The sequence below is a fragment of the Trachurus japonicus genome, chromosome 7 (genome assembly GCF_045865225.1).
Source record: "Trachurus japonicus isolate A0001 chromosome 7, Traja_1.0".
Lineage (NCBI taxonomy): Eukaryota > Metazoa > Chordata > Actinopteri > Carangiformes > Carangidae > Trachurus > Trachurus japonicus.
In genome coordinates this window covers 15,706,435-15,729,575 of record NC_140913.1, presented here as the reverse complement: position 1 = coordinate 15,729,575, position 23,141 = coordinate 15,706,435, and the positions used below count along the sequence as shown (strand labels likewise).

General features: G+C 40.3%; 3 protein-coding genes across 3 annotated transcripts; all 3 read left to right on the top strand.

Moving 5' to 3' along the window:
* Nucleotides 1-2,177: 2,177 nt before the first annotated feature.
* Nucleotides 2,178-4,963, top strand: LOC146984425 (kelch-like protein 10). The gene is made up of 5 exons (XM_085783201.1): nt 2,178-2,420; nt 2,607-3,093; nt 3,290-3,907; nt 4,037-4,186; nt 4,637-4,963. Exons 1-5 carry the CDS (start codon nt 2,290-2,292, stop codon nt 4,961-4,963), a joined length of 1,713 nt encoding a protein of 570 aa, XP_085639327.1. The 5' UTR covers nt 2,178-2,289.
* Nucleotides 4,964-6,970: 2,007 nt separating this feature from the next.
* On the top strand, nt 6,971-11,926 carry LOC146984424 (neurexophilin-2-like). The gene is made up of 2 exons (XM_085781456.1): nt 6,971-7,214; nt 10,877-11,926. The coding sequence occupies exons 1-2, from the start codon at nt 7,128-7,130 to the stop codon at nt 11,726-11,728; spliced, it is 939 nt and encodes a 312-aa protein (XP_085637582.1). The 5' UTR covers nt 6,971-7,127; the 3' UTR covers nt 11,729-11,926.
* A 405-nt stretch (nt 11,927-12,331) lies between these two features.
* LOC146984423 (serine hydroxymethyltransferase, mitochondrial-like) lies at nt 12,332-22,780 on the top strand. The gene is made up of 12 exons (XM_085781455.1): nt 12,332-12,392; nt 13,382-13,576; nt 16,319-16,398; nt 16,610-16,810; nt 17,573-17,654; nt 17,797-17,919; nt 18,674-18,813; nt 19,434-19,596; nt 19,744-19,843; nt 21,299-21,454; nt 21,820-21,927; nt 22,157-22,780. Exons 1-12 carry the CDS (start codon nt 12,360-12,362, stop codon nt 22,282-22,284), a joined length of 1,509 nt encoding a protein of 502 aa, XP_085637581.1. The 5' UTR covers nt 12,332-12,359; the 3' UTR covers nt 22,285-22,780.
* The last annotated feature ends 361 nt before the right edge of the window (nt 22,781-23,141 follow it).

The window sequence follows — 23,141 nt, the reverse complement described above, 5'->3', positions numbered from 1 at the left end:
ATGATTTGAGATTCTGATGTTTTGTTTTGAGATCACTGACAAGTTTAGTTTAGTTTAGTTTATTCGTTTAATAAGGGACAATGTGCAATTACATTAAACATTTAAAGGAAAAAATGAAAAGATGGTTGCACCAGATTTAGCTCCCAGCTAATTTCCATCTGTAGTCCCTACACATAACATAAAAGTAATAAAATACACAGAATACAAGCTACTATACAAAGATGAGGCATAAACAGATACAGATTGACAATGGACAACACTTAGACAACATGTATGAGGTAGGCAAAGTGCTCATAGCAGCAAGATGTTGATTGTCATACACTGTATGTGTGGTGGACACATACAGTATCAGTACAGTAACTGTATGTGTAGTGGACAAAGTGCAAAGTGCTCATAGCAGCATGATTATTCATAGTATAGTAGTTTATCCACCTGCTGAGGGAGAGCCAATCAAATCATGAGGAGAAACTGTTTGATGATGATGATGATGATGATGATGTCACTCATGATGACGTCACTGTTATCAGTACAGTAGCTGTGTAGTGGACAAAGTGCAAAAGTGCTCATAGCAGCATAATTATTCACAGTATTGAAAGTAATAAATAATGTAGTAATAAGTAAAACATGAAAGTGGCAGATGTAATACCAACGATGGTAGTTCTCAGTTACAAAAAATAAAAAGTTACCAACTATGGTAATGTGACAGGTATATCTATGGATATCAGATGAAAACAGACAAAAGATTAAGTTTATAAGAGAGAGAGACTGTTGGGTCCGGTGTTGAATTAAAGCAGATATCATCGGCACGGCCGTTTCGGCTAATGCTGTGTTCAAGGCAGGCTTTTGAAACCGTAAGTTACAGCTTCAAGTCACAACTACGACTTGGTAGCGTTCCAGGTAACCCGTAGCTCGTGTTTTTACCGTCCTGTTGTCTGTGAAAGTTCCCTATAACGGCCACTCGTAACTTCCGACCCGTGAACTCGTACCAGATCGAACTGGTATGACTTCACAGGAAGGAAAAACACAAAGTACGAGTTTCCTTGAACGCACCATGAGTTAGCAGCCCCCGCCCTTGTCAGGCATCAATTGGTCCTCGTGCTACGTCACCACATTCACGCGCATCCCTTGGCTGCACACACAGCCCTTCATGCCGTTCTCTCCCCTCATTGGATAACACTTGTATCCCACAAGGAAAATTTTCTCCTCGGGTTACAGCAGAGCAGAGTGACGGAGAGACTCGTGTTTAGGCTGAAATACTTCATGTAAGTGATTGCTGACGGAAAATAGGACTATTTAGGACTTATATTAACAAAAACATTCCACTGATATCTGCTTTAATGATTACCAACAATAATGATAACTGCAAAGAATGCTTAATAAGAGGTTTTCACATGTTCTCTAGCCATATCATAATTTTTTTAAAAATGAGGAATTTGTATATTCTTCTCAAATTCAGAGATTAAAGTAATCTGAGATCCAGGAAGGTTTAGCCAACATATTACATGTAACAATTTGCAGAATTAAAAAGTACCCATGTAAAGGTGATAGCTACAAGTTTAATTCCTCCTGGCCAGTAGGTGTAGAACTCACACTGCTCTCGCTCCAACCTTCCGTTTTACTGGTTGCCAGTTACACATGACATCAACATTCTAATGCTGTTGCCACAGAGATCATTCCATGCCGACGTTGCCAACGTTACCAGATGTAAATATTTACATATTTCGGACCCGCCAAAATTTATTAAACAGTTATTTATATACTATTTTTTAAAAATTCAGTAAAATTAATACTTTTATTCTGCACCCCTCTAGACATTCTGTGGATGCATTATTTTTGAAAAATGTATCCTTTTGATGAAAAAGTTGTACCTATCACCTTTAAGCTAAGGGTACTTTAAATATTTAATCATATCACACTTTACTGCCACATGTTGACATTTTAGCTGTAGCCTACTGTTTTTGTTTCCTGTCACATTCATGTAAGATCAACATTTGTGTTTCTTTGGTCTAAGACCATTTAATATATTCCCCCATTCAAATAAAGGTTGAACAAATGAATGAATGAATGAACCAATGAAGGAATTAATTAGTTACTGGGAAGATGCAGCTGTTCTTAATGAGAATGTTGCTGTCTGTGACAGTGATGTCACAATGATCCATTCTAAATTCCATCAGGACCTGAGTGAGTTCACACAGTTCTCTACACAACAACACCCACTTGTGGAGAGTCTGGGAAGAAACCTGCACAAGAGGATAAGAAACATAAAAGGTGTCACACTGAAGAGCAAAGATGAGTGAGAATAAGTCAGTGTATGATGAGCTCCGTCTGGAGCAACAGCTTTGTGATGCAGTGATTCGAGTGGACAACATTGAATTTCACGTGCACAAGCTGGTCCTGTGTAACTGCACCCCCTACTTCAGGTAAGCTGCATTTCACACACCATTATTTTTGGGAACTGAAGTTGAGCTACTTTCTGTTCGGTCATTTTAACACGGTCACAGCACCTTGAATGTTTTTTTTTTCATTTTTACTGTTACTTTGTGAAGGAAGCATGTTCCTTCACAACACTTTTCACTCCCTTATTTTGTCTCCTTTCTGAACCTCAGAGCTCTCTTTATTCGCTGGTCAGCCCAAGACAGTCAGGTCTTTGACTTGTCCGGTGTGTCACCTGACATGATGAGACTGATCATTGACTTTGCCTACACCGGTGTTGTTCCTGTGACACTAGAAAATGTCCGAGAGGTTTTTATAGCAGCTGACCGGTTCAATATATTGGGCCTCATGGAAGCCTGCAGTCACCTCCTGGGGGAGCAGCTGACCCCACAGAACTGCATTGATACCTGGTGTTTCACAGACCTCTATTACAACCCCGAACTGAAACACAAGACCTTCCTCTTCATCCTAAATCACTTTGAGGACATTGACACCACCTCAGCGGAGTTCCTGCAGCTTTCTGCACAGGAAGTTGCTAAAATCATTGAGAATGACAAACTCAATGTAAAGAAGGAGGAGACAGTGTTTGAGGCCGTTCTCCACTGGATCAACTACGCTCCTGAGCAACGCAGAGAATACATCTCTCAGCTTCTGTCCAAGGTAAATTAGGGGGCTGAGCCAGTATAGAGGTCAACCCAAAATAGGAGTTAATTACAGGAGCTTTGTATTAAATCTTTTCATCACCTAACTTTTCTAGGGGTTTGATAAATCTGAATAAGCTAAAGTCTGCTGATAATGCTAGCCAGTATAATTAGCTAGGGCCGTGGCCTATTTCTGTCTTTATGTCTCTGTGCAGGTCAGACTGGCTTTAATGGATCCAGAATACATACTGGAGAATGTGATGAACAACGAAATGGTGAAGGCGAATGAAGAGTGTCGAAAAATCCTCTTTAGTACTATGGATGCCATGATCGATATCAGAGCAAAGAGATTCTCCAACTCTATTTCCCTCCATCATTTGGCCTGTCCACGCCTGCCCCCGGCCATCCTGTTGGCCATTGGAGGCTGGAGTGGTGGTGGCTCCGCCAATGCTGTCGAGGCGTATAATGTCCGTGGAAAGGTCTGGGTCAAATTAATTGATGACATGTTTTGTCCTCGGGCCTACCATGGCACTGCAGTCCTCAATGGGTCACTTTACTGTGTTGGTGGCTTTGACGGCATTGAACATTTCAACAGTACGCTCAGGTTTTACCTGGACACACACACCTGGGAAGAGGTGGCGCCAATGCATTACAAACGCTGCTATGTCAGCGTAACTGTTTTGGATGGGTACATATATGCTATGGGCGGCTATGATGGATATGACCGACTTGAAACTGCAGAACGCTATGAACCCAGCACCAATCAGTGGACTTTAATTGCATCCATGCATGAGCAGAGGAGTGATGCTAGTTGCACAAGCCTCCATGGTAAGGTAGGTAACCCTAACCCTAACACTAAATAAGATGGATCTATGTTAGGACAGGGACAGCACACAGGGTTTATGGTTTAACTCTATGAGCAGGTCTTCATAACAATACTTACAACCACTAATTCTCCCCAGGTCTATATCTGTGGTGGCTTTAATGGGAACGACTGCCTGTCAACGGCTGAATGTTACAACCCTCAGAGCAACCAGTGGACACAGATCACCCCCATGAGAACCAGACGCAGCGGAGTTGGGGTTGTGGCTTACAAAGACCACATATTTGCAGTAAGCAATTGACCTAACACTAGTAGACTTAACTAGTAGAGTTTTTGTATAGACCTAAGGCTGATGTGATAGTCTTTCATGGCCAAATCAAGTCATAGCTGTTGCACATCTGACATGAAGAAGGTTTATTATTTAAACCTTAACACACAAAGCAGTAATAAACTGTACTGAAGACAGGTAGCTGAAATAAATAGTGGATCATAGAAAGCGATTTGATGAGTGAAAACAACAAATCTAAATAATCAGCACCAGGACAATAAGATCATTTTTTACTTGGAGTCCACAAAGACAACAATGCACAGAGCAGATGCATGAGGCCCTGATTTTTGTACAAAGGACACTTTCAGTGTCTTGTGTGTTATACAACACGTGAAAAAAGATATTTCTAAAATATTCTGAAAGGAAAAATTTAAAAATACATACTTTGACATTTCACCCTTCCTTGTTTAGGTTGGCGGTTTCAATGGAACCAGTCGTTTGAGTACTGCTGAGGCCTACAACCCCAACACTGACACCTGGTCCCGTATCCCACAAATGCTGAACGTCCGCAGCCACTTTGGCATCGCAGTAATCGATGACTGTCTTTTTGTTGTTGGGGGTTTCAATGGTTTGAGCACCACCCCTTATGTTGAGAGCTATGATGTTGAAACTGGTGAATGGTCTGATGTCAATGACATGGAGATCTCCCGCAGCGCCCTGAGCTGCTGCGTGTTGTCTGGACTCAACAACATGGCAGAGTATGCTACCACTCTTTACTCCCTGCGATCCCCAGTGTAGGATGTGGTGTATGGATGAAGATCTGCTATGACTATTCTGTAAATAAATATGCCGGAGCATAAAACCACAGTATTGCTATCTTTAGTTTTTGTGCGAACTCACAAACCCCCATGACCCCCTTGTTGAACAATGAGAGAAAAAAAGCAGTACAAAAACAATGCAACAGTAAAGATACATACTTGGTAGAGACAAAATGCTTTTATTCCACTAAAACTTTGAATGAATGATTTTTTTTTTTTCAGTTAAGAGCTAGAGAAAACTGGGGGCGGTGTGTGGTGCAGTGGTTAAGGCGGCCGCCCCATGTAGAGGCTACAGTCCTCAACGCAGGCGTCCCCGGTTCAAACCCGCGTCGGGCAGACCTTTCCTGCATGTCATTCCCCCTCTCCTCCCCCTTTCCTGTCTATCTCACTGTGCTATCAAATAAAGGCAAACACACCAAAAAATATACTTAAAAAAAAAAGAGCTAGAGAAAACTGGAAAGGCCTTGGTAACGTTAAAGCATAAGTAAGTGGAATATTTGTGTTAATATAAGTCTTAAATAGTTATATCTTCCGACGGCACATGTTTGGTCCGAAACACCGAAACACCGAAACACGGGTCTGTCAGTCACTCTGCTCTGCTGGTAAGCCGAGGAGAAAACGTCTTGTGTACTTCCTTGTATCCTACAACCTTTATCCAATGAGGAGAGAGAACGGCATGAAGGGCTGTGTGTGCAGCTGTAGCCAGTGTCATATCTGGCCCTCTGCGTTGTGTTTCTCACGGCCTGCCCTAGGTGGGATTCGATCCCACCACCTCCCACACCGGAGGCGACGATGCTAACCTCTTCGCCAAGAGGTTGACAACCACTTGGCGGGTTGGTTAGCACGTCTTTTATGGGTGGAGTGAGTGCACATCCGTTACACAGCCAAGGGATGCGTGTGAATGTGGTGACGTAGGGAAGAGGACCAATATGACGAGGGCGGGGGCTGCTAACTAACGAAGTTAGCCAAAACGACCGGATCGCTTACTTCTGCTTTAACTCACTGAGTGTACTGTAGGTCAGGCAGAAGAACTGTTAACCTTTGCCAATTACATGTTTGGTTAATGGTTGTCTAAAAACTAATTTGATGCACTCTATTATATCTCAGGTCTCTAGGACTTGCAAACAAGCTTTTTAACCCGACACCTTTAGATCACTTAAACCTGACTATCAAAGACAATTTTTAACTGTTTTCTTGTTTGCCCCCATAGTCTTTCTTGTTTTGGCCATGTGGTCAAAGGGGCTATTTTACTTTATGCCCCAGAAAATACACCCCCACATACACACACCTGTACATAAATGGATTAGGTAGGCCTATTGTTTAATTATTGCTTTATTGACATTAACTATTAAATTAACTATGAATTAATTTAATTTTAATACAAAGATGCATAATATTGCAGAAATGTGAATGTTGCCAACCTCTTCTCAGTAGAGCTCCATAGCTAAAAAAAAAAAAAATCCTAAATATTGGAATGGATAAGTAGGCTAGTGGATGTTTCTCATCATTACACTGTTTTCTCTAAACCCTGTTAAAAATAAATCACTGTAAACCCAGTCCTATAGATTTTGAGGGTCTTGAACCATTAGCTACCTGTGTGTTTGTATTTTTATAGGCTTCGTTACGATTCTTTATTTAACAGATAGGCTATGTCCTACATGCAGTGATATGATGGCTTGAAATTGAGGCAGTGGCAGAATCTCACCAGACTTGTCACTGATTTTTACATTTCCCGGAGAGACCCTTGTCATTTTGTCAGCCTCCCCGTGGCTAAAGTATGCGGGGACAACGGGGCGGGCTGTCAAACTGTGCCCGCTTGAGAGCGCCTTTCCCCGGGTTGATGAGTCATAATAAGGGCCGACCAGGTGGTGAAAATGAGCACAGTGTGTGTGCGTGCGTGCGTGTGTGTGTGTGTGGAGAGAGAGAAGAAGAAGAAGAAAGGGGAGAGAGAGAGAGAGAGAGAGAGAGAGAGAGAGAGAGAGAGATGGTGGGAGGGAGAGGGAGCAGAGAGTCGAGTGTTCACTTCAGATCTTGGGGATTTTTGAGTCTCTCGCTGCAGAATGTCTTCTCTACTTTTGAAGTGAGCGTGGGCTTTAACTCGGTAAATCACCACTTACTCTTTCTCAAACAATCCGACTCTCTGGATGGAGAAACGTTGCTGCTGTTGCTGCAAGATGAAGGTGCTGTGTTTGAACTTTGTCATCACCTGTCTGTGGCTTCTCCCTCCAGCGGTGAGTAGGATCAGTCTTTTGAAGCTGTTGTTTGAAAGGGGCACTGGGTGGTTTAATTTTTCAGCATATTCACTTATCTCTGACATTGTCAAATAATTCATTACATGTGTCTGGTGCTGCCACTGCTCAACATGTTGCAGAATTATTGCAAAATCAAGCATTGTTCTTGTTTTGCTTGGCTTTGCTTGGCCACAAGAATCAAGATTTGGATTTTAAACTTATTTGTTACAAAAATCTCTACTTGACATTTCTAATCAAGTAAACAATTAAATATTCCATGGTGTAATGGTAGTTTTAAATTAGCCTAACGTCTCTTGGTGTGGGAACATTGGTTGCAGCGCAAATCAAGATTATGGGAAGAAGAAGACAGAGATGAGGAAATGTAGTCAGATGATTTGTGCTCATTTTTGACTCCATGAATTTTATTGATTTCTTTTTTTCACTGGTCTTTTTTTTCTGACATGATTAGGTTTTCTGTGCTGTGCTGACTTGAAAGCTTGCATCTTATGATCTGGGAAATTTTGGGGAGGGGTTGATCAAAGTTGTCTTTTCTAAGAAATGGTGAAATGAATATTGCCATCCTCAAAAATTTAATTTGTTCCAGTTTTGTCATCTGTAATTCACTTTCAGACATAATTGTAATTTAATCTGCTCTCCTGTCTGTAACTTTCTCAACTGCTGCATAAGCACCTCGCTGTAGTACCTTTAACACTGGAGCTGTTAGGGTAAAACCACAAAGCAACCTAATTTTGTGCTTTATTTCCCAAACTAAATGAGAGTTCCGTCTCAGTTGAAGAAAGTTTTACTTCCCCTGGGGCTTAAGAAACATTGTCACTTTTTGTAAAGTCTGAAAAACTGACACATTAAGTGTCTTTTTAGCCAATGGCAAGAATTTTCTCCCATGTCCTCAAAAATGCAATTACAGCTCTCAGTTTTCACAGTTTTCTCCTCTGCAGGTGCTTTTGCACAGGTGTTGTGCTGGTAGCTTCCACTTCACCGCTGTTGCACAGTTGCAGTCACTGTGCTGGCATCTTGACACAGAGCCAATGACACGGCTGTCACACAGTGAGCTCCAATTAGGGTGGGTGAGAACAGCACGCAGTCGGAGATTCAGGCTCAGTAACAATAGGCACAGCTGGAGCTCAACTTGGTTACACAGGGAGGCAGAGATTGGCACACAGGGCTGGCGTGGTTAGGGGTGATGCGAGACCCACTTGTTGGTGAGAAATAATGATATCGTGGGAGCTGTTTATTCAGAAATCTTGGGGGGAATCAGCCTCAACCTCCACCTGACACATTATGATGAAACCAGAAATAAAGTCTCAGACAACAAGTGGGCAGAACTTTTTTTTTTCTTTTTTTGCACATCCCATATCTCAGCTCTCCAAGACAAGTCTCCCACAGAGCATCCATGTGGAAATGGAAATGTTTTTAATTAATGACACAGTGAGGTGTTTTAATTATATTTCTTAGTCTAAACTCATTGATTTTTGTTAAAATGTTGCTCTTTTACATTTTCACAGCAACCAATGTCAGGAAATATCACACACGTAAACATCCTCGCTAATGGCTGGATTTATTGGGATTTGAAACAGCAAGTGGCTGCCTGGTTTATAATAAGCTGCTTCATTAATCTGATGCACCTAATTTTCACAGCTGCACATCTTTTATATTTTCTCTGTACTGGTAGTTTTTAAGTGAGCAAGACAGTCAGAGGGAATTAAGCATGTAACAACTATAATTGTTCTGTATTCAACATTTTCAGCAACAAGCTATAACAAATGCTAAATTTTCTACAGTTACTCCTCAATATTCAGTATTTATTGCAGGAATAAATGATATTCTTATATTTATTTGTTCCGATTTTTAACATTGTATAAATGTAAATAGCTTAGAAAGCTGAAGTTTTTCCAGATAATTAACAAGCTGTTCACCTATGTGTGACTTCAGGAAAAGACCAAGAGAAGTGGGTTTATGCTTACGGTATGATTCATTACAAAGGACAGAAGGGAGACTGGTGTGAGCAGAGCACATTAGAAAAATCAATGATGAAACATATAAAATATAAAATGATAATGAAGCCAGGATTTTCAAGGGGATCATGGAGGAGAAAAGGGATTTTTAGACTTGTTGAGACAGTGAGATATTCGGCAGGGAAGAAGCACGATATGGAAAATGTGCTGCCAACACTCACACTATAAATGTCTCAGCAGTGACCTACAGTATGTGTTGACAATGTCCTTCATTAATAAGCCCACAGATTCATTTCATCATCAAGGTTGCGGTGAACGAGTTTAAATAAGGGAAGGAGAGTTTGAGGGGGGACAGCCAGATTAAAATTGTGTTAATGGCAATATGAATGTGTCGTGTGTGGGGGTATGTGCATGTTCCTTCCTGTAGTCCTTGCCTGAAGGAACTGACCTACAGAATTGATCCCAGTCAATTTCAAGTTGTTTTCTTTCAGAGGCGCTGACATGTCAAAACATAATTACTTTAATCGATTATCTGCCACCTTGTATCCTACTTATGATGAAACTGTCCTTCATTTGCGGTCGTCCTGGTGGTCTAAAGGGCTTTCTCCCTCCAATCTATCTTGTCATTTTTCATAGTGCATAGTCAATATTGATGGAGCTATTCAAAAACTATGATGAATATTGAATGAATATAACTGCAGGTGTTGATCTCGGAGAAATGTCAGGAAGTGCAGTTTTCTTTTGTCTCCTTGAAACATGAACAGAGCTCTATGGGATGTCTCTTCCTGTCTTTTCCATGGACAGTGTGTCTGTGTCTGCAGTGGAGTGACACAGAGGGATTTTATACTGAAATGACTAGCACTGACTGGAGGAAGTCTGGTTGATTGCAGATATGTCACCTTCAGCTTCAGAACAATAACACAAACATACACTATCTTTTAATAGAAATATTTACTCTGTTGATCAGATTCGGAATAATTCATCTTGACATCACTAGCACACTTTTCTTACCCACTGGTGAAGTGAAATGGATCAACAAGTCTCTTTTATATCTTAAAGACAGATACAGATGCAGTGGCCAGTGGCTGCTGACATCGCATAGACTACCGATCTTTATGCTGTACTCAAAACACACTCCACAGCCATTAAAATGAAATGAAGTCAGAACATGTTACCTTATTCCTTGTCCTTTTTATTCTGTGTTTTTCAGAATTGATTCACGCCTAAAAACACCTTTAATCACTCACCTCTAGTTGTGTCTGGCCATTCAAAGACTTTTCAGATCTCTGAAGGAGATTTCAGAATCCTGTTTGTTGTGCTTCCTGCTTAAACAGTGACATGTCTCACCAGAAACAGTGCCCGAGTTTATCTGGATAATCAACTAATCACAGTTGTTTTTTTTATTTATTCGTTGTATTTTAGTTGCAATGAAAACTGTTCATAGTGAGCTTTTTGGATGACCTAGACACAGACACTGATTCTAGGAATTTCTTTAAATCTTTTCAATTTTTTGATATGTAATTATTCAGTTCTGTTAGAATCCCAGACACATTATGTTAACATCTGTTATAATGGACTCAGACACAAACCCTGGAGAGGTTATTTTTTGTGTGCAATATGAATTGACTCTAAATGAGAAGAAATGAAGACTACAAAATATTATAGTCCTTTTTTCTTTTTTTTTTGCAGGTCCAGGAGACGGCCAAGCCCTTGGACTTTCAGAACCCACAATGGGGGCAGGAGGAGGGAACAGGGGGAGATGCTGTGAGAGCTGCACTGAAGGTCAAACATATATCCAAAGATTTACAGATCATCTCCACCAAACACAAGACACCGGCTTATGGCTCGCTCGGTCCATACGGTTGGCCGCAGAACTTCTCCCGAGCTTTGGATCAGTATGTATACCGTCCTCTTCCCAAAACCAAACCTCCTGCTAAAACATCCCCAAAGGCCAAGAAGATCTTGGGCTGGGGAGATTTCTATTTCAACGTGAAAACGGTGAAGTTCAGCCTGCTGGTGACGGGAAAAATTGTTGACCACATCAACGGAACCTTCAGTGTCTACTTCCGCCACAACTCCTCCCATCTGGGGAACATATCTGTCAGCATTGTCCCGCCCTCCAAAGCTGTGGGATGGGAAGCTCTGGATCCTGTGAGTCAGAGCATTCACACCAAAAACTCAGTCCTACTTCCAGATGTGACGTCTCAGTTCCAGAGCCCCCCACCGTCCACCAGCTCCACCCCTCCTGACCAGCAGAAGCAGCTGCAGCAGCAGCAGGACGTGATGATGGTGACCGAACTTAACTGCCGGATTGAGTACCAGAGAACCAACCGGTCCAAAAAGACCAAACCCTGCATGTATGACCCAGGGCAGACCTGCTACTCAGAAAACACCCAGTCCCAGGCTGCCTGGATCTGTGCCAAACCCTTTAAGGTTATATGCATCTTCATCGCCTTCACCGGCACTGATTACAGGCTGGTGCAGAAGATCTGTCCAGACCACAACTTTCAGACGGAGCAGAACCAGCAGCACTTTGGATGAATGCTTGTGTGCGGCTGAAACTGAGACATTGAATACTGACTTTTCACATGCACTTCAAAATTCACAAGTTCAGATTTTCATAATGGGTTTGAGGAATGTTTTTATATGCTGCCAAAAACTTATTTCTAACATTAGTGAGTGCAGTTTGAGTCGAAAACATGTGACGATATGTTGACAGCAGAACGTTTTTATGATAAGTGAACATAAGCTTTGTGTTGTCTGAAACTACACTCACTCAGTGACTTGATTCATGATATTGCTTTTGTGTGTTGTGTTTTCTGAATATGTAATAATAGATGTGAAGATTTTAAAACCAGAACTAATTATTCACTCTTTGAAAGATGTGACTTCTTGACTGATTAATAAAACAAAATAGACACATCTTTAGGGACAGCATCATCTGTAATGTTGGAAGCATGCACCGACTTCAAGAACACATGTTCATTGCACAGTGGCAATGATTGACTACATATTTCCTCTTCAAACACATGAGCCAGATGATTTACACTTGTAGTCACTTTTATCAGTGACCCAACGTGCGCATGTCCTTGGCTCCCCTCCAGTGCTGATTTTACTTTCACCCTTTGCACCCTAGAAGTTTTTGTTATTGCAGCCCTCTGCTGTCACAGACATGCTTTCTTTGTCATTGCGGCAAACATTAAGGGTGAGTACATTTTCTTTAGCAGTGTAATTGTTTCAAAGCTTTTTTAAAGATACATGCACAGATCCCCTTTTGTGTCTGTTTAAAGTTATTTTCTGCTGTTGTGACTAAATCACTTATTTTCAAAAACTAGGTCAGTCTTGTCACCCCAGGTCACCTCCACCCTGGTGGAAGTGTCTGGAGTGTCAGTCCAGTTGCACAAGTGTCACCATATTTGTGCGATAACTGTGGTGACCCCAGGTTCTCAAGTGTTATTCTTTTACCAGAATATTTTTTCTTGTTGGAGGAGAATGCACTGTACACGTTGTGCTTCATGCAAGACTTAATATGGTCAAGGCTTAGAAAACATAATGAAAACAAAAGATGAAAGGAGACTTGCTTGAATATATTCTTATGCGTCAACGGTACTCTGCATTAGGCCAAAGTAGCACATAGTTATGTAACTATCATGCAGCTACATGCTGCCTTCAACAAACAAGGCCCTGATAACTAAGTCACTGCGTGTCTGGCCAACCCACATTACACTTTTCATGTCCAAGGTTTTCCATAACCGCTCGGCTGAATACCACATTTGGTTGTTCACTGCCTTTCATTTAATGGATTGTTTAGAACATCAAAAGACACATTATTCTAACTCCCTTGTTTCCAAACCCCCGGTGCAATGTATTTTGAGTGATGAAAGTGTTTTTTCACAGGCTTACTTTTCATGAGGTTTTCAAAAAACACCAAAGGAGCAATCATGGACAACAACAAAACAGAATCCCTCAGAAACTCTTCAACTCTGTGCAGCTCATGGCGCAATGGAGAGTTACATCAGATCCTGTGACTTTTGTCTCCTTGTTTAGATTTTTATCAATTATGTTCAGAGTTATCTCCACAGAGTCTTTATATTATTTTGTTGTTGTTTTTTGCCAGAGTAGAAGAGTTTTAAAAGACATTTATTCACTGACTGTGATGATACTTGTGTCTTCATCCACCTCCCCATGCTGCAGCCCTTCTTCCACAGGGTTTCAGGATGTTTAGGCCGGGATTGCCAAATCGCAGTGGAGTCATACAGGCCAGGCCTCCGCAGCACCAGTGGGTGGACGGGACAGGACAGCCTGGCTCAGGATGACCCGGAGATGTGGGGTCTCCTCCAGCAGGAGAAGGACAGGCAGTGTCGGGGACTGGAGCTCATCGCATCAGAGGTGAGATCTAGATTTAAATAAATAAGTGGTAGAAGTATGTTTTGTGCTTCTTTTTTTCCCTTCTTTTTTTTTTTTAACCTTTTTACTGTTTGTTACATCTTGTATTAACTATTGATAACATTTCTGAGTGTAACTAAGATGGAAGCTGGAACGAAATGAAATATTTAATACCCTGATGATGAGACATGTTAATTTACAAAAAACAAGCAAAATGTTCTGGGCCCATAAAAGAGGTCAGATTAAAAGAATTAAACTCAAGCTGTGATACCAAAGTAACAACAAACCAACTGATATAACAAAACATCATTGACCTCAAAGACAAGAAGAACAAAGGTAAACATGTAGCATACACAAAGGTCAATTATTTTAAAACTGAATAAAAATCCAGCGATTCTAGATCAAAAGAAATATCTTAATGCATTTATGCAAAAGGCAGTACCCCAAAGTTTTAGGAATACCAAGGTCCAGAAATATCCAGACCAAAGCTTTAATGTCAGTGGGCAGTGGCATAATAAGTTATCTGTAAATCCAATTGATTTCACCTTCTTTATTTAATCTTTGTGTTGGAGTTTGCATCAATTTGGATTCGATTTATAGAAATGTGTCTCATAATACATGAATATAAGCAGTATATTCATATACACTATATTTCATTGTTAGTTTATTTTTACAGTTGAGCCTGTTATTATACAGTATATCTCAGGCTTTCTTTGTGTTGACTATGGGGACATAATGTTAACCATATCCTGGGCACATTGGACAGTACCTGCTCTTCTTCTCTAACCCCCCCCCAGCCTCCTCATCTTGTCCTTCATCTCTTCCCTCTCTTCTCTCTCTTTCTCTCAAATGCTCACACAAAATATGCCAATGCCAAGTGGTGTAAAGTAGATCTGCTGCTTGAGGACAATATGAGGGGAAGAATGGCATTGACCTACAAACAGCTCACTAGTTAGTTACTTCTATCAAGATTTTGCAAATTCATCTGCTTTCCAGACTCATCTTGTTGAGCAAAGATTTTATGGTAACATCAAGATCTTCCAGACAGTGGGGATATGTCATTTATCTTGGCATCATACAATACCACTTTAGCACCATGTAGACTTATTTGATTCCCTGACTTTTATTTGATAAACCTAAAAAAAAATACAGAATTGATTCTATATTTCTGCAGCCTCTTCTGTATATTATCTTGTGAGCAAAATGCAGAGACCCAAGGATCAACCTCCAAGGCTGAAAAATTAAGCCAATACAGATGCACCAACAACTGCAGTTCCTCTACTGACCACTAGAGTGTGTGTCCAGCAGTGAGTCAGTTCCCATAGACTCCCATGTCAAGAAGTCCAACTTTACAGCAGTACATGTGATGAAACTATTGCACTATTTTTATATAACTCATTAGTTTGTGATTCACTCTTCGCCCATGTACTGTATGGGATGGCTGGGAGTTGGGTGCAGAGTCAAACTGCCAACACGACAGTGACAGTGGAGCAGCTCTTCAGAAACCTGTGGGGGACGTGATGTGACGTGTCTTTTATTTATATGCTCAGACCCACGTTGTATGTGAACAGTGATGACCACCAGACCATCATCTGCACTTTTCAGTAGACAGAGCTGTGAATGACGTAACACATGAGACAGAGAGCAAGAGAAACAACCTAAACTGCTGAGGAGCGTCTTCAACTGTCGCCAGAGCTGTTGCCTCTGAATTATCTTCTTCTAAAAACAGATTGCCCCTTTACAAGTCACTGATTTCATAGAGTGGAAAACAGTTTTCATTCTTGTATTTTCCAGCAATTATGAATCCTCAGTACCACCACCAGTCACAATGACATCTGAAAGATTTTCATTTTCTTGTGCATGTACTGTCAGTCAGTCACTGCCCCAGGCTGACTCCCAGTAGAGAGTGACTCCAGCAACACAGTCAAATGATCTCATTAAGTTTCCTCACTGATTTCTACCATTGATCTCCCTATTTTTGTTGTTAGCTGTGACAGCGGAGGAGGGGCGACTGTAACTGTTTATGTGTGTGTTGTGTTGAGACTGTGTTTTGAAATGTCATAGACAGAGATTTGTATCACTCTGGGGATTGGGTTTTAAATCCCACCGGAGTGATTGAGGCTTCCCCGAACAGTGACAGGTTTAGTTTAATGCAGAGGAGGCGACTGGGAAGGACACAGAGAGAGAGACAGAGGTGAAGAGAGAGAAAGAATATGTGCAGAAATGAGAGTGGAAGAGAAAAGATTGAGACAGGAAGAAAAATGTGTTTGCGTTTCCACAGCTTCATCTCTCATCTGACTCTCAAGTGTCTTTGGGAGCTTCAGCTGTGCTGAACCCCAAAAGGATTCAGTATCAGTGAGATTCCTCTATAATATCCTTCCCTTAATTTGATAATTTTACCTCTAATACTGAAATATTTTTAGAAAAGCTAATTTTGCAGCCTCAAGACAAGACTGTGATAAAACCTGTGCAAGATTTATGCAACAAATCCAACTGATTGGAAGAGCTTTGATTATCCTTCTCTGACTCAGCAACTCATCTACCTGTCTTTATAATTGGTATTTGCAAGAGACTGTGCAACGTGTACTGTGTGGCTGTGCCTTGCTGGAAAAGAGCAGGGGTGTTCAGTCACCCTTCGTCAGGTAAATAAAGGTTATATTTGGAAGGTGACAGCGTTCTGAATATATTAAAAGAAAAGAAAAAACACAGTGTGTGACTCTGGGTCTTGTGTGTTTATCCTGTCAGAACTTCTGCAGCCGTGCAGCACTCGAGGCCCAGGGCTCATGTCTGAACAACAAATACTCTGAGGGATACCCAGGACAAAGGTAACTACATGGTTAAATATACTTATCAAGTTGTATAGTGCATGAGGTTTTTACAATACAATAAAGATGAATATATAAGAAATGATGAGGATGATGTTGATGATTGATGATGATGAGAATTATGCATTTTGACATGATACAACATAATCCATCCACCCATTGGCGGTATTTTTCCTATCAAATTTTCATGGATCCCTCATGTGTATCTCAGGTACTACGGAGGTGCAGAGATTGTCGACCAGATCGAGCTGCTGTGTCAGAAACGAGCGCTCACTGCCTTTGGCGTGGATCCAGATTTGTGGGGTGTCAACGTCCAGCCATACTCCGGCTCCCCTGCCAACTTTGCAGCCTACACATCTGTACTGCAGCCACATGACCGCATCATGGGCCTGGATCTGCCGGACGGAGGACAGTGAGTGAACATTTTATCTGTTCATGCCGGAGAAGTTTGTAGAGAAGTAATGATAATGATCATATTCCATCACTTGAAATTCAAAGCAATAGATATTACTTAGATATAACATAATTTAGCTGGACGTTTATTTAATTGTCTGACAGTTTTTATGTTAAAAGTTGCTACTTTGAAATTAAATGGTCTGAAATTTTTACCTGTGTGCATTTGAGATTTTCCCACATGACACTGGATGTTGTTATGGGACTTAACGTCAAGAGGCATTAATGTAGCTGACAAAATGTTATTCATACAGTTAGGATTTGTCACATTATACAGACCTTTTTTTCAAATTGCATAAATCACTGCATTTAAAGCACATAAAAGATGTTGAAGTAAAAAAAAAAAAAACTTGGTGAATGATTTTTTTTTTTTCAAATTCAATGCTTAGCTTATATCAAGACTAAGGTGAGAGTTTGCTTTATGAATGCATGCATGTGTTTTATACTGCCAAACACCATGCCAAAACTCTGATGGCAAATCTGGAGTGAATTACTGTACAATACAGAAAGAGAGAAATAATACATGTATGTAATTATGCATAGAAGACATGGTTTTATAGAACTACTATAGCAGGTACAAGCTACACTCAGTAAAATGAGCTGGATGGGAAGAAACTCACTTTCATAGAAACACTTTGTATTATATTTGATCGTGTTATTGAGTTCACAGTGCTATAAAAGATCCTGCATGTTGATCTTATGAGACACACATTTATTTCAGCCTCACCCACGGCTACATGTCAGATGCCAAGAGAATTTCAGCGACCTCCATCTTCTTTGAATCGATGCCTTACAAGTTGGATGTGAGTAAGAACATGTGAATAGAAGCCCAGAGTTGAATCAAACTTATAGCTGTTAAAATGTGAATAAAGAGAAGAATCCAGCTGAAAAGATACAAGACTGTGAAACTCCTCCCTTTGTCACTCTCTCCTTTTATCATCTCAGCCCAAAACAGGGCTGATAGATTACGAGCAGCTTGAGAGGACGGCCCGACTCTTTAGACCCAGACTAATCATCGCAGGAACCAGTGCCTACGCTCGCCTCATCGACTACCCTCGCATGAAGAAGGTATTTCTTACAGGTCTGCCTGACTGGAGGCACATTAACAGATGTTGATTTGTCACTAACTGCCAGACCAAGACACTGATTTCCCTTTTATCCAGCAATATAACAGATTTGTTTTACAGTTGTTGTTTTTTTAAATAATGGACAACATGAATTAAAAATAAAAAAATAATTATGTTGTCCATTATTAAAACACCCCACCATCCCAGTGAATCTGAAACAAAAACAGTACAAATCGAAAAAATAAAGAAGAAAAAGGGAAAAAAGACAACAAAAAGACAGTATAGACAAAGTGGTAAAATATTATTTATTTTACTTTTATTTATTATATTATTTGTTTAATACATACAGATTTAAAACATTTAGATCAAGTGTTCGACTATTGTATTTTCTATTTAACTGAGACTCTACAACATGACCAGTAATGTCATTTTTGAATTTGAATATTTTGTGCAAGTGATCAGGATTGCAATGACATTGACCTCTTTTCCTGATAGTTTCTACATGTCCAGCCCAACCAACCAGATACTAATACACTTTGATTATCTGAATGACATGTTTATCCACAAGAACAAAGTAAAAAGTTCCCCCATGGCGAAAGCTGGGGACACCTTCTTACAGCATTCATAAGTAGCAGTGGTACAGTATAATTAGATGTAAAGAAAAGTCCAGCATCAAGAATAGATGAATATGAGGACAATGAATGTTAAATGGTAATAAGTGTATAACTTTTTGTTTCCGACTGTGTGTCATTCAGCTGTGTGTGGAGCTGAACGCCTACCTGTTAGCAGACATGGCTCATATTAGTGGGCTGGTGGCAGCAGGGGCTGTTCCCTCTCCTTTCCAACATGCCGACCTAGTCACCACCACTACCCATAAGTCACTGCGTGGTTCAAGGTGAGGTCTGGATGCTGTGTGGCATTTTATTTTATTTTATTTTATTTTTAAAACTAAATTATCACAGGAAAAGTGCTGACTCATTTTACTGCCCAGTAAATGTGCAGGGAAAAAATGCAGTTAATTTACTTAAAATCTGTGCAAGACCAAAAGCAGGACAACTGATTGATTTATATGATCGATCTCCTAGAAGCCATGACTAACTCTCATGAAATGAATGAATGAAGTGACCTGTGTGATGAGTTAGTGAGACATGTTGACTATTGACAATTTATAATATGACTGCAAAAATGATGATTTCTACATCTACAAAGGAAATTTAAGTAAATATTGATACAAATTGACATCAGCCCCATCATGAGGGTTAAGGTGATCTGCCGACCTGTCTTGTGGGTTGAGTATTCCTATGTGGGTCACAGGGTTCAGGATTCAGTGAAAGTCAGTTTTGGTGTTAGTTTTCATTTACTGTATATAAAGGTACAATATTATATAAATACATAATGTCTTACTGTTCTTATTTGTTGATATTGAGTTTACCATTTGACCACAAGAACTTTTAATTGCTTGTGACTAATGCCAGATACGGTGCACCTGTCTCTCTGTCTCTCTACGCTCTGCAGGGCCGGTCTGATATTCTACCGGAAAGGTGTGCGATCAGTGAATAAGAAAGGTAAGGAGGTGACCTATGACCTCCAGGACAGGGTGAACTTTGCTGTGTTCCCTTCACTTCAGGGCGGCCCTCATAACCATGCCATTGCTGGGGTGGCTGTCGCCCTCAAACAGGTCCAGATTTCCTTCCTTATTTTTATGTATTTATTTATTTTTTTTAGAATTCAACAATATCCTAATAAAAAAAGAGAGCAGGATCATTTAAACTCATCTTGAGTATCTTGATCTGGACTCTTTATCAACTAATTTCTGTCCCTGCAGGCGACTACTCCTATGTTCAAACAGTACATCGCTCAAGTTCTGCTGAATGCCAAGGCCATGGCTAACGCTCTGCTGAAGAAAGGCTACACCCTGGTGTCAGGTATGTACCAAGGCAACTCTTAGAGTTAAAGATAAAGATCCATTTTGTGTTTTGGGTTTTTTTTTTGCACAAAACACAATGGGCCTCATTCACGAACCGTTCTTAAGAACAAATTTGTTCTTAAGTCCTACTTACGAAGTTTTTACGAAGATTGTGGCATTCATGAATGTTTTCTTATCCAGAATTTGTTCTTAACTAAGAACAAAATCTAAGAACAGTCAGGAGTATACTTACGCACTTTGAGGTGCTGAGACTTCTGCAAAAATAACCGATTATAGTGTTTTCTTTTGTTCTGCAGTTGTATGATATTATATGATTTGAATAAGAATTATTTTCTTATCTTTTATGATGTTTTTAATAATCATATATATTAATAATAATTGACAAATCATTGCAGTCTCTTAAAAAACATTATAGACACTTAATTCATATCATATCTTTTTTTTGGGGGGGGGGGCATACAGCTGCCGATATGATTTTTTTTTTTTCCTAATTGCGGGCTGCAACAGTGCACTTACTGTAAGTGTACACACAACTGTTTTTTTTTTCATATGTGATAATATGATGATATTTATGATGGCACACTTGAGAGTGTGGTCTCTCTGATAACAACCGAAGAGCTGCATCAACTGCTGACGCTACTAAATATAGCCTAAATATAAATATAAAAATATAAACTAAATATAAGCCTTTTGTTTGTTTCTTTGTTTCATTTCTGCCGCAGTAGCGCCACTTCACTACTTAAGTTCTTTTTACATTTGGAGTCTGGTGCTCCCTCCCAGATTTTCATTTGAGCATTTCAACTTTCTTTCTCACTTCACCTCCTCTGCTCAGTGCCTGTGGGTGCTGTGTGCACACGGCCCTGCAGTCTCATGCCCTTTTACGGGCATTGATGGGGCTGTTACCTATGCTAATCCTATGTTAATTAGACTCACCTGGCACACGCCCTCAACTTACGAGGAGATGGCATTCATCAAGTAGGAACACAGCTGCGAACAATTCTGAGGCTTACGAACGCGTTGATGAATCTGACGTAGGGTTTTCTTAAGGAACTTCTTAAGAACAACTTAAGAAAGAATCTAAGAAGGTTCTTAAGAAGATATTGGTGAATGAGGCCCATTGTACATAAGCTATTTGTTTATCTTTTCACATTATCTTTTTCCACTGATTATGGTATCAGTACCCTAAGTGGTACATCTCTACCTCTCTAACTGAATCAGCTATGATTCAGACACTACTTAATTCGCCCTAACCTCATTTGCACTTTGACTTAACCTTCACTTGACAGCTGAATGGAAAAAAGCCAATGTTAGGAGGAACTCTCAGGAAGAACTGACAGCAATTTCACTAAAGTTTGGATGGAGAGTCAATGGAAACGGTTTATTTTGGCATTACCCCTAAATTTGACAGAATTCAATCTAATCATACATTTTTAATCTCTCTTCTTTTTGTCAGGTGGAACGGACAATCACCTGGTCTTGGTTGACCTTCGACCTCGTGGGATGGATGGGGCTCGGGCAGAGAGGGTCTTGGAGCTGGTGTCCATCACTGCCAACAAGAACACCTGCCCAGGAGACAAGAGCGCCCTCACTCCAGGAGGACTTAGGCTCGGTAGTCAAATAAAACCATAAAAGCTTTGCAGGATGTGCTGGGTAATGGATTATTCTTGGTGAAGTGATGCAGGAGTGGAGGCTGTTTGGCCAGAGTCTGACAACCAGTCAGTCTTCCTACCTGTGTGATACTGGATCCTATCTTCTGTGTGTGTGTGTGTGTGTGTGTGTGTGTCCTTTCTGATGTGTCTCTGTTTGCTTTCCTGCCTGTTTTTTGTGTCCATCAACCTGTCAGTCAACCATGTCAGCTCATCTCTCTCAACTCAAATGCACCAGTCTTAAACTCTTTATCAATAGCGGAGGAGCTAATGTCATATGTATTTTTCATTTTCTTACCTTTCTTTTATCTGTTGTCGCTTCTTGCAGGAACCCCAGCTCTGACCTCAAGACAGCTCAGAGAGGCAGACTTTGAGAAAGTTGTGGAGTTTATCGATGAGGGGATTCAAATTGCGCTAGATGTGAAGAAGAAGACTGGTGAGAGAATAAATAAGTGTTTCTATACAGTATGTCTTACTTGTGATGTATCTGGGGAGAATGGAGGAATAGTGTCATGATATTGTGCAAAAAATGAAAATAATAACAATAATAATAATGGATTACATTACTTTTTGAAACTTTATTTAAACATTGTCCTAACCCCAGTATTTTTTGTGCAGTCCCATCTTTTTCACACCTCCACTGTATTTCTCCTGTCACCCAACAGGGAACCTGAACAGCTTTAAGTCGTTCCTTTTAGAGGACCCAGAGACAGTGTCGCACATCACAGAGCTTCGCCAGCGGGTGGAGCTCTTCTCCAGGCCCTTCCCCATGCCAGGATTCACTGACCACTGACAACATCACAGACTGAAGGGCAGATTTCCCCATCACCATATTGGATCCTTGAGATGGCCTCTAATGTAATGTGGCTATGTCTACACTCAGTGAATCTGCCAGATAACATGAAACATCTAATTTCATGTAAATGAATGCAAGCCTTGTAAATAATCAGTCACGTGACACAAATTGCCGATGATGTAGCAAGACCCGTCACAGGGGAGAGATTTAATCAAGTGTTCAGTTAAATAATAATATAATCATATAATTCCATTATAGCATGTTTTTTATTTTCTAATGGCTATAACAATGATGCAAATGTTTGTACAAGTGGTATTTTATATTACATTACATTATATATTACATGGTATATAACATAGTATAATGTAACATGAGTGTTTATTAATGCATTTGTCAAAAAGTATAACTTATGGACTGCAATGAATTGTGGCTAGTGCATTAGAAGGTTTTCACTTCTCAGACAGAACAGCTAAGATGGCCCATAAAAAAAAGGGGGGGAAAAAGTACTTGGCTTTTTGTCTCAGAGATCTTTCCACTGCTCTTATCAACTTTGTCCCTGAGGCCCTGAGACATTCACAGCAGCTGTTTTGGGAACTGAACACATGTTCAGTTTACACCCACAAAACCACAAAAATGGGAAAGGGTTAAAAAGCACTTGAACTTGCAGGCTTTTCTTGTAAAAACCTTGGATTTGTGAAGAGTGTACAGTGGATCTTTTCAATTGTATTAAAACCTCATCCTGAATATTTGGCTCTTTGATTGATTTTTATATCTCAGACACTTTCAGTTGTCTCTTACATTGTCTTGCTGTAGTATGAGAACTTGCTGTTGTGTAACGTTTGATAGTGAGGGAG